The sequence below is a fragment of the Cimex lectularius genome, unplaced genomic scaffold, assembly GCF_000648675.2.
Source record: "Cimex lectularius strain Harlan isolate CLEC.00 unplaced genomic scaffold, Clec_2.1 scaffold312, whole genome shotgun sequence".
NCBI classification, from domain to species: Eukaryota; Metazoa; Arthropoda; class Insecta; order Hemiptera; family Cimicidae; genus Cimex; species Cimex lectularius.
This window is the reverse complement of record NW_019392856.1, coordinates 399,891-411,906: the sequence shown is the minus strand read 5'-3', so window position 1 is coordinate 411,906 and position 12,016 is coordinate 399,891. Positions and strand designations below refer to the sequence as shown.

Below are 12,016 nucleotides of genomic sequence, written 5' to 3'. Positions count from 1 at the left end.
AGATTTATGCTGATTGAGTCTGATTCTTTTTTTTAATCTTTTGAGCACACTGCCCTTAAATTTTAATGTATTTAGATTTATTCATATTTTTCATACCAAAAATAGGTTTGGTTGTAAAATAAAAACGTTTAAAAAGAAAAGGTTTATTATCTAATTCTAAAAAAAAGAAGAAATTATTCAAACAAATGTATATATTAGACTCTTGTTAATTCGAATTTTTTGATAATACGAACTCCTAAGCAGCTCACTTCGGTAATTAGAAAAATTTTTGTGCATTTTGATACTTTTGATGTACGAAATATTTTTCGTAACGTGTGTTTCTTAGTGACCTGTTGTTTTATAATTTGTTGAAGTCGTGAGGAGCGGTCAAAAATGAGGTAATTTAGAAAAACACCTTTTTCATTTTTTAGTAATTTACTCAGGCACTGAAGATGATCGGAGTAAAGTTCGAAACATCGGGAAAAACACGAAAAAGGTTTTTTTTTCTAAACTACCTCATTGTTGATCGCTCCTCACTACTTCAACAAATTATTTTTCATAACAGGGGGAGAAAAAGCACGCTATTAACCGAAATCGATCCATTTCCCGTGTTTGCCAAAAATGCCCCTTTTCTTTGTTATATTCTTCTATATTTCCACGTTTGCTTCCTTTTAGCATAAAGTTTCTTTGAATTTTCTGTAGTTGTTATGTTCTGCGGTCAGTGTTTTATCAATGTGTTCTCACACTAGTCACTTCCAGAAATCATGGAAACGACGCCAAGCCACATTAAACATAAACCACTTCATTTTTTTTTTTTTTTTTTTATAATAATGCATAACAACGTTTAATTTTACATTTGATCTATTAACGCTTTTTCATTATTTTTACTGTTTTATATAAGCACAATTTGAGCAATAACATAGAAAAAAGCAAATCAACTTTTTTTTCTCTCTTGATAATTCGAATTATTTTTGTGGCCCCTTGGGTTAAGTATTATCAAGAGTCGTCTCAACTTCCAAGATAGGATTGTTTATTAAACTAATACAGCTGCCGAAGGTCCAAAGGCCATGGGTTTGGCTTTATTGTAAAAACAAAAAATAGGCAGAGGATTATAATTATTGTTTAAATATATGCTTGTGTTATTAAAAATTTTGATTCAACCGATTTATTACCATTGTATTTTTTTTGCTCTACATGAATTAAATTGAGGTTTTTTTTCTTCCAGTATGTAATAATGGTAGTTTAATAAGAAATTGTTTTTCTTCAGACGTTTGATGGAATTGCTTTAAAAAGTTTTGCAATTTCCAGATGATACAGCTCTTCTTTTATAAGAATAAAACTGGAATTTCAGTGTTTTAGAGTTCTGTCACATCGATCGATTTTGAAGAAATTTCATTTGCAGTAAAACGTCTTTAGCGATGTGATTTGTGAGATAATAGCTCAAGATGAAAATTACCCGGCGAAAATTATTATTCTTTTAGGGTTAAATGAAGATTGAGTTAAACGCTGATTTACTTTTTGTTTTATGTTTTAAACATAACCAGTACATATGTAGGAAGATGTAATTAGTTTAGAGATTCCGGTTTTGTTTTTAAAATATTGCGAAATAAAACGACGGGAGACGTCGAAAGACGACGAAAAAGCAAGATTGAACAAACATGGAAACTGAGTTGAGTAACCTCATCCTCTCTGTTATAATTTAGAGCAACACTCAAGAGCCAGTTAACAAACGCGTCAATCCGTTTTAATTTAAATACAGTTGAACCCTATTTAATAAACGTTAAAAGGATAGGATTAGTTTTAAACAAAAAGGTTAAAATCCGTCCTCACGATTTGTTTTAATCGGATCTGAGAGGAGTGCGGATTGACGTTTTCACTCTCGGAACCGCATACAACCATCTTGCTGTGATGATACCACGGTCAAATCAGGTCGCGAAATGCCTCTACCTCAAGTTCTACAACTACTTGGATCCGCTGTCATGCCTCACCGTCGGTAAGTATAAACGTTTCCTGACAAATATGCACGTCATTAACGTTCCACATAATTTTATCAGTCCAGGCGAGGAACGTGACACGTTCGAGAGGCGTGAGGAAGTTTCCGTGCGTGAGGAACTCTTCCACTCAGCCTCCGCAGAGCCCGCCGGAGCAGAAAGCTGCTGCATCCTCACAGCAGTCGATGGAGAGCAAGACGGTGGACATGATTAAAGAGGCCGTATCGAAGGGTGTGTATCTTCAGCATGAATTTGTCAAAATCATTTGTAAAAGTTTTGCCAAATCTGCAAACTGGTCTGGTGCTTGATCACTCTGTCTCCTCTTAGAAAATAGTGTCTGTTTGCTCTACAAGGGTATGTATACAGGGTATTCTATGAACAGATATAAATATTTTATTTTATTATATGTAAACAGGTAATCATGCATGTCAAATAGAGCTAAAAAATCCACAATGTCTGAATCTCGGATTTACCCAGGATATTTCACTTTTCAGGCTGCTTCACCGTTTTGGTCCCTGGTTCTGATTCTTGGAGGAAACATGGTTGTTTTATTGTATATAGTATTGATAGTTTTATGTCTCTAGTGTGGTTTGAGAATGAATGTATTTATTGGCGTGAATGTACAGTGTGAGAGGGCCGTTGGCGAAATATTGAATACCCCATTGACCCTCAATTAGGTCAGTTAGTTATAGGTGTAAAGGATGATGGAGGAATATCAAGTACTCTATGACTGAGTGGCTTGTAAATAGAAAAGAGACATTTAAGATGGATCTAGAGACTGATTGTATTGAGAGCTGAAATAATGTTGATAGCTCCTGGAGCCCAACCTCAGTGGCTGAATGGATAAGACCAAGGTGTGACCCTGGTCTGCCAATACGCAGGGTGGGTGATTTTCACAAATGCTGGAATTGTCGGTGGACTGCGAGAAATCATAGGCTCAACTCTACATGTATGTGCAGATTTGAGCTTATATAAATCACAATCAGTTCAAACTTTCACAACTTATCCCTATCCCCCTATCTCTAAACTCCCCCATTATCTTATAAAATGTTAACTATAAATTGATTTCACCAATGGCTCTTTCCACTGGTGAAATCCAATTTACATTAGTGTTAAGATTTTATGATATTCAGGGGGACATGGAATAAAGTTGTGAAATGTTCAAGCAACCTGAAAAGAAATGTCTTGGATTCATTTTTTAAATTTATTTATTTTTTTATATTTATTTTCACGGGGTTTACAACAACAAACATAATATCAACCCCCTGGTAGCTGCTGTTTTGGAAAAAATGCCAATTTGTGAATATGTTGGGTTTAAATTCAGGGCTGTTGAATGAACCCTTACAGTAGTGAGTTGCCATGACAACTCCTTAATCGTTATGGCAACCTGCACCTCGTCAAATACTGTGGAGATTCAGACATACATTCCAATTTGGCATGCAGTATTACCTCCTGAAATATCGATTTCTGTTCACAGGACACCCTGTGTACATGCAATACTGTTTTTAATGTTTAAAATTCGCATTGTGATTGTCCAAGATGGTCTGTCTGATTTATGAATGGAATTGATTTAGGTACAGTGGAGTCCAGCTAGTCCGAAAATTGCGACTAGGATTAGCATAAATTTGAATTGTCTTATTACCTCTGCTGATGCAGAACAAGCAGTAAAACAAATCTGGTTTATTAAGCTTTATTAAGGAATTTACAGACAGAAATATAAGCAGTAAGCTTTTGAAAAGATGGACAAGTGACAGTGTAGTTTGGTTGTTACCGATCATATTGGTGTGTCAGACGTGTTTCAGCTTCTTGCCTTCTTCAGTTTTTAATTATTGGTTGAAACCCTACATTGACTATGGCAAGAAGTCATAATTTACCTGATGGAAGAAGAAATCAAGGAAAGGCAGACAAATATGTTTTGGACATCCCCAAATTACAGTCCGTCATCTGGCAGACTCCAGAAAACAAAATATAAGAATGGAAGTGCTAGAGTTTAGAATGAAAAATACCACTATCACTGACCAATTAATACCAGTGAAGTACAAAAAATAAATAAAAAAGTTAAAACAAAAAATTCTCCTTCAGCTGAAACATGTTGTGATTAGGCAAACATTAGCGAGGCTCCACTGTATCTGATTTCTAAATGTTGTTAAAACATTGACTGAAAGCCACTAAAAATGGTTTAATAACAAAACAAATGTTTTGTCTACAAACAAGTAAACGTGATTATTACACTGGAATTAGATTTGCACAATTTAAAATAAATTGTTATTAAACTTTTATTTTACAGTTAAAACTAGCCTTAGTTCACAGATTTTTGTTTAGAAGCTTTTTTTTTTTATTTATATGCACATCATTACTAGCAAATTAGATAATTGCCATAGAACAATAGATTCTAATAATTGACCAGTTTTTATAATAACCAGCCCCTCAGAAAAGTCCCATCATCTTATAAATTAATCTTTTTGTTCTTAATTTGAGCTTCAGTGTTTTTGATTGCGATGATTGGTCTGTGAGTGGATGAACGTGTTGAACTGATGACACTGATTGCTGGGTCTGTCTTGTTCTTGAACTTCAACTTGATGTCATCTTCAGTAAGAAATTGTTGTTCCAGTAAAGGATTTTTCAATCAGTTCTTCAGTGTGTGGTTTATGCGACCTTTTAGAGTAAACACAAAATGTTTCTCTTTATAATGTATTACTATGCTAATTAATTCTGATTTTGACTTATTTAAGCACCAGTTTAAAAGCGACTGAGGCTGCTCACAAAATATGCTCGGTGTTCGATGATTTTTTAGATTCCGTGATGGTGACGGAACAAAGGTAGAGATTTATTTAAACCAGATCCCTATCACATTTTCCCACCACAATCTTACCACATTTCTGTGGTCTGGAATTGCCTATATCAAATCGGATGTGCCAGTAAATTCCCACTTAAACCAGTTCTTTTATTTATATTAAAAAATGGGTCAATAATTTTAGATGGTCATATTAATGGATTTCCTTTGTTAATGAACCTAGGAAATTTCCTAAGCCTGACATCCTTCCAAGTTTTACTCTTTTCTGGACTGCCAAAATTAGTGGGTTCACAGTGAGCTTTTGCCTCCAAGTCAACTGACCCAGAAGTGACGTAATGAGCAAATTTGGTACGGTATAAAACTTAAAAATTTAAATTCAGGCTTAGTTTATCAAAAACCTTTATTGCCCCTTCAGGCCCAAAAACCACAAAAATTAAGAGGAAATCCTCCATACTCTCCAGGTCTGTTGATATCAGATGGTCACATTTTCAGAGCTCTTGACGATAGACTTCAGCAGGACATTTTTAAAAATCAAAGTCTTAAATCAGAGCTGACTTATTTTATGACTTTCAAAAATAATAACATTTTTCCCGTAAAAAAAGTTTTTAAGAAATTAAAAAACGGCCTCATCTCATTAAGAGGACCAATAAACTATATTTTTACTATTTATTTCCCCACTTCAAAAAATGACAGGACTTTCTGAGGGCTTGCCTCGTAGTTGAAAAGTGTGTTAAAATATCGGTCACAAGAAGGAGGTATGAGCGGTTTAATTTTGAAGTTTTTGATGTCTATATCTCTACATTATATCTGTAATTGTTATTATTGTGATTAGATCTACTCATTTTAATTGATGGCCATCTGTGGTTTGACCTTGTGTCTTGTGAATCCCCCTACCATCAATAATCACCACATTTTGGCCCAACTCTATCAAATAATAAGATAAATACACAGATGTATTCACACTCACTTTCTCACTAATTCTTAAAACTTTCATTCTTTTTTATACACATTTTGGTCCAGTGTTTCAATATAGAGTATATACTACTAACCTAAGTAAGGGAAGATGCCATTGACCCCTCTCTCTCTCATTACATAAATGCAAACACATTTTTTATAAATTGTATTGCTTCCTGGCAGCAGGAATGAGTGAGGGCTGTAGAGACATTGCCTGTTGCATGCATATTTGGAAGGGGTACTCTAAAAACTCAATTGGATTTAAATTTTTGGTAGGGAAACTAAAAGTTAAAAAAAAATTAGCATGCAGATCATTTTGTAACTAGATATTATTTATTACAATTTCAATTAGAAACTTATTATTGTTTAATTAAATACAACCAAATGTTTATATTAGTCAATGTTTAATTTTAATGATATTTTTAATCATACTTTTCCTTTGCTTTTATGATTTTTGTTTTTGTTGGCCAATATTTAATTCAGGCGATTTGAAAACAATGGAACCGGCTGTCGAAAGCACGACTCCGAGCAAACAGACGAGTCAGACGACGGTAATAAGCGAATCCAATCTAACCGGGAAACAAGAGCAGATCTCCGATGTTAAAGCGAATCTAAACTTATCGGTGAAGGAAATTGAGGCTAGTGTCGTTTTGGGGAAAAAACCGAAGCCGGTGGAGAAGGATGAGAAAAAAAGTCAGAAGCCCAAAGAGGCGAAACCATTGAAAAAAGGTAAGGCTGGTGTAAATGACAGCATTGCCAAAAAAAAAAAAAAAAAAGTTGCAGGAGATAGGTTACATTGTTTAAAGAGCCATTAAAAAAATAGACAAATTTGTCGACAAACACAAATTTTGTCTATTCACCAAAAATTTCTACAAACCTGATATTTGTGTGTTAATATTTTAATATTATAAATTTTAAATTTGCATTTTTTTTTTACTTTATATTTTTCTCATCTCTGATGGTAAGATTGAAATTTATATTTTTCCTCTTTCAGCTATATAGAGTTGACATATCTTTTACATTTTTGCATAGAGCAGGGTGGACCAGTATTTTTTAATAACAAATAAAATAAATGTGGTAATGACACACGCAGCAGGTTTGACCAAATAGTTTATCGCGAGAAAACCATAGTCGGTGCATCATCCATAGGTTTAGCATTATGCTGACACATAACGGTGCATACCACCTGTCACTTTTGAAACAGAGAGTTAGTTTTGAAAACGCCTGGCATTGAGTTGTTGCATTGTGACACACGTGGGAGTTTCTTCATATGATACATACTTTTGGGCTTTTTAACATTAATATAAATAGAAAGAGCATGGGATTGATAATCTGTCATTATTTCTCTGTGGCAGTGCATGCTCTACGGACCCAACGATTCATTGAATTGTTTGTTGCTTGTTCATAAGCCTGGAAAACCCGATGTGATAAAAACTTCGTTAAAACCGCTGCGTGTTGTCATTGGCCTAATTTTGTTTTTGGCCTGACGAGAGTGAGTGCTGCACCTTGTTTTGCAAGTTTATCAGCCTGTTTATTTCATACAACCCTCTCATGCCCTGGGTTGCATTGTGGCCACTTAATTGCTTGTTTCTATATTTCTAAAACACAGCTTAGGAACTTTTGAACAGCTGCGCAGAGTTCAGTTGTGGAGGATGAATGCTCGTGCTTGGTTTTTCTAGGAAGAAATGTGGTTACCTTTTACTACTTATTCTCTCTTATTCTCTCTCTCTCTCTCTCTCTCTCTCTCTCTCTCTCTCACTCTCACTCTCTCTCTCTCACACACACACTCTATTTTTTAAAAATTATGGATCCATTGGTGTAACATGGTTACCATCGGTCAGAGTTTTATCAATTCAGGAATCACTGGTTTACAGAAAACTTTTTTTCTTCATTTTTCCATATTGCTCTGTTTTATCCTGTGTAACATTTTATGACATAATATTTAATTTCCAAAAGTATGTTTGCACAATCATTTTTCAGATTATTTCTTGGATTTTTCCAATTGTAACATAGTCTTTTTTTTTTTTTGTAACGTTTTTGACCATTAGGAATGGTAGCAAAACTAAGTTAAAGTGTATTTCAAAGGCCAAAATAATAAAAAAAATTAATCTTTGTTGTTTATCTGTTCTTTTCTTTCTAATTCAATTTGTGAAGAATAATAGTTTTTCTTGCATTTTTATGTATTATAAATATGTATATTATTATTGTTATTAACAATTATTTTATGTATAAAACTGAACTGATAGCAACCAAACAGAAAATAAATAGATTGCATTTTATAAATAAATTTTGGGTTTTTGCATGCAAGCTTTGTTAGAAATATTTCATTGTTATGCTTTAAATTAACTTTTTTTAAATGATTTATTTATGTTTCAGTTTGACTTTTGTTGTCTATACAACATTGCAGATTTAATTCTGCTACTTTATTTTTTTAGATTTATAAAATATTTAAAATTACCGTTGCGTGAATTTCAGCTGTAAAGAAAAGAATTCGGGTAGACCTAACTGCCACCTCGATGGAACGGAATTTTATAACGCCGGCTAAAGCGATGTCAGACTTCGCTTTAAAACCCAAGGACCTCGAATGTCTCAAAGCGACTAAGAGGAGATCTCCGTATGAAAATGAACCGCCAATCAGCGTTTTCTGGAGGAAAGACGTTGAAGCCAAGTGAGGAGGAGCAGCTCCATTAAAGGCGGTTTAAAGATTTAATTTATTTTTCAACATTTTAGAGCGATCGAAGTCTGGGGTTCAAAAGAAAACCTTATGAAGGAACTTTTAAAAAGGGAGCTTGAAAGAAAGCTTTATGTACAAAGTAATTATTTCATTTTTGTATATTTTTTCTTTTATTGCAATTTTTTATTTATTTCTGTAAGGTATGTTTTCCAACAAAAGACGATTACGTGATTATAGAAGGGAAGTCAGTATTCAGACAGAAATGGCCCTGAGGAACACAGCTGGTCTTTTTGGTTCCTCTGGTAAAGTCGTTCTTACAGCGATCACAATGTGAGTAATTAAAAAACAAAAACTCAATTCCTTTCTAGTTTTAATTTAAAAGAATTTTTTGTAATAAGTGTTAATGAAATTTATAATCACAGCAAGAGTGGCAAGGTTTTTTTTTAATCTAAAAAATTTATTTTATTTTAGATTGTTAATTTTGAAAATGTTCGAAGAGTAGTTATATATTTGAAAGTGTTCTGTTATGCTACGAAAAACAGTTATATAGATTTGATTGTTATTAATTATTGATCAAATTTAATTTCTTTAATTGTAGAAATGGAAGCAACTTCCTCTTCAAGCTGCTTGCCTGGATGTACACAGGGTCGCACAGCATGTTTTCGGAGAGTATTCACTCGTTGGCCGACACCATAAATCAGCTGATATTGGCTTTCGGAATTCACAAGTCCGTTCAGGTGAAATAACGGTTTTTCAGTTGAATACCATTTCATTTTAATTAGTCCAAACTTTAGATGAGTAGTTTTAGAGAGCTGATGCAGCCCACCCGTACGGATATTCAAATATGCGATATGTGGCATCACTGATATCAGGAGTGGGTATATTCTGTGTAGGGACTGGCTTGTCTTTATACCATGGAGTTACAGGCCTACTAAATCCACAGCCTACTGAGTCTTATTTTTGGGTAATAAAAAAATTAAACTTTTGGGTTTATTGTTTCTTAATTAATTGTTTTTACTTCAGGCATTCTGCATTCTTGCTGGTTCCTTGGTTTCAGAAGGTGCTACGCTTATGGTCGCAATTAATTCCATCAAAAAGGGTGCTAAAGAAAGTGGAATGTCTTTTCAAGAATATGGTTAAGCTCATGTCAAAATATCAGACAAATTTTAATGTTTTTTGGGTTTTTATTAAAAGAACGTAATTTCAGTTTTTAGAGGTCAGGACCCGAGTGTCAACGTGGTCCTTTTTGAGGATATTGCTGCAGTTTTAGGTGTGGGCGTTGCGGCTTGCTGCATGGCGCTTACATCCGTTTATCAGTCACATGTTCCCGACGCGATTGGTTCTTTGATAATCGGTGGGTTACTTGGTACCGTCGCCTCTTTTATTATTTATACCAATGTTGCTGCATTGGTCGGAAGGTAATTTCTGCCTGTTTAATCTTCATATGGCTTGAATTTCACTTGATAATTGATAATTTTAAGGTCGATTCCACAAGAACTTTTAGAAAAGATCAATGCCGAGCTTGAAAAAGACGTAATGATCAGAGCAATTCATGATGTTAAAGGGATTGATATGGGGAATTCTCTAATAAGGTAAGATTGTTAACAGAAAAATTGAATGATGTTTCACAAGGATATTCTTGCATTTGAAAAATAGCAATTATTTATTTTTTTAAATTAAAGAAGAAAAACTAACAAATAATATTGGAATTAAGCTTTTACATTTTTATAATTAACTTTATATATTATAAGTTACATAATACTATTTTATAATTAATTTTCTTTTATAAAAGATACAAGGCTGAGCTAGATTTTGATGGAAGAGAATTGGCCAGATCTTATTTGGATCATCAAGATTTACAAGCGATGCTGGAGGTACCCATTTTTTTATTATATATATTTTTTTTGATAAATAACAAATTCTTAATACAAATTTCAGGAAGTGAAAGGGTTTAAGAATGTTGAAGAGTTGGAAGCATTTATTCTGCGACACAGCGAATGCATTATAGACAACATTGGGAGTGAAATAGATCGGATAGAGATGAAACTTAGGGTGAGATTGGTTCATTCATTTTTTTCCATTTGTTTAAATGCAACAAATTTATAATTGAATTTTTGTTTGTTTCTAGACAAAGTTTCCTGAAATACGTCATTGCGATCTTGAACTTCTGTAAAAATTCAATTAACTATTTGAAATGTTTTTTCTGTGATAGAGCAGTCGCGAAAGTCGTATATAGTCAATAATAACTGTGACCGAGTATAATTTAGAATGTTGTTATTGATACATATATATTTTTTTTAAATGTTGCAAAGTTCCCAAAGAAATTCCATAATAATAAAATTACCTTCTCTTTTTATTGATGGTTAGTTTGAAACTGTTATACAAAATAAACCAAATGATTGTGGTTTATGTAAATAGGTTTTACAAGTGTATTTATTTATTTATTATTTTGGCTAAAACTCGTTAGTGTGTTAAAAACACTTGTGTTGTACTTACAGTATAATTTAATTATTTTAAATACTGTAAATGAAAAATAAAATTTTCCTATATTATGTTGACTATGTTTTAGTAATATTTTTGTAATAGTAAAAGTTGCTATGTTTTGTAAATATATAAGTTGCAGTAGTGAACAATATCCATCTATATATATTATAAAATATTATTAAATAAACAGCTATTAATTGCATTTTTTAAATTAAAATAACCCACACTGTCATCGATTTAAAACCGAAAATTTATTGACTTATATAGTTTTTGAAATGAAATACCATCATAATGACAATTAAAATTCATTATTTAACATAAAAAGGGACAACATGAAAACCTGAATGAATGCAAACAGAAATATGTGAAAGTGTTGGTTATGGAATGGTTTTCAACAACAGAAGTCATCAACCCTTGGGGTGTTGGTGTTTTTGAAAAAAAAAATTGTAAGTATGTCAGCTTTGAAGGCAGGGCCGCTGGACCTTTGCCTTACACTGATGAGTGCCATGCCAACTCCTTAATAGTTGCAGCTACTGATGCCACCTGATTCTGCTACTATCGCAAAATTGTTGATATCTATATTATGTGATTCCGTCCCTGCCATCAAATCATTAGAAGTCATGTGTGATTACACTAGTATCACAAAATTGTTGATATTTGTATTATGTGATTCCATCTCTGCCATCAAATCATTAGAAGTCATGTGTGATTACACTAGTATCACAAAATTGTTGATATTTGTGTTATGTGATTTCATCTCTGCCATCAAATCATTAGAAGTCACGTGTGATACACTAGTATCACAAAATTAATCATTAGAAGTCATGTGTGATTACACTAGTATCACAAAATAGTTGATATTTATATTATGTGATTCCATCTCTGCCATCAAATCATTAGAAGTCATGTGTGATTACACTAGTATCACAAAATTGTTGATATTTGTATTATGTGATTCCATCTCTGTCATCAAATCATTAGAAGTCATGTGTGATTACACTAGTATCACAAAATTGTTGATATTTGTGTTATGTGATTTCATCTCTGCCATCAAATCATTAGAAGTCACGTGTGATACACTAGTATCACAAAATTGTTGATATTTGTATTATGTGCTTCCATCTCTGCCATCAAATCATT

The 12,016-nt window shown here is 33.1% G+C and overlaps 1 protein-coding gene across 2 annotated transcripts; it reads left to right on the top strand.

The window, feature by feature from the left end:
* The first annotated feature begins 1,283 nt into the window (after window positions 1–1,283).
* Window positions 1,284–11,076, top strand: LOC106661911 (zinc transporter 9). Of its 2 annotated transcripts, XM_014385658.2 has the most exons (14): window positions 1,284–1,972; window positions 2,034–2,201; window positions 6,202–6,447; window positions 8,194–8,386; window positions 8,449–8,531; window positions 8,593–8,722; window positions 8,991–9,129; window positions 9,201–9,356; window positions 9,416–9,527; window positions 9,600–9,810; window positions 9,874–9,984; window positions 10,185–10,266; window positions 10,331–10,444; window positions 10,521–11,076. In XM_014385658.2, exons 1-14 carry the CDS (start codon window positions 1,888–1,890, stop codon window positions 10,563–10,565), a joined length of 1,875 nt encoding a protein of 624 aa, XP_014241144.1. In that variant the 5' UTR covers window positions 1,284–1,887; the 3' UTR covers window positions 10,566–11,076. The 2 variants fall into 2 exon arrangements, with proteins under 2 accessions (XP_014241144.1, XP_014241145.1); XM_014385659.2 differs by lacking the exon at window positions 6,202–6,447 and having other exon boundaries at window positions 1,288–1,972.
* Window positions 11,077–12,016: the final 940 nt, after the last annotated feature.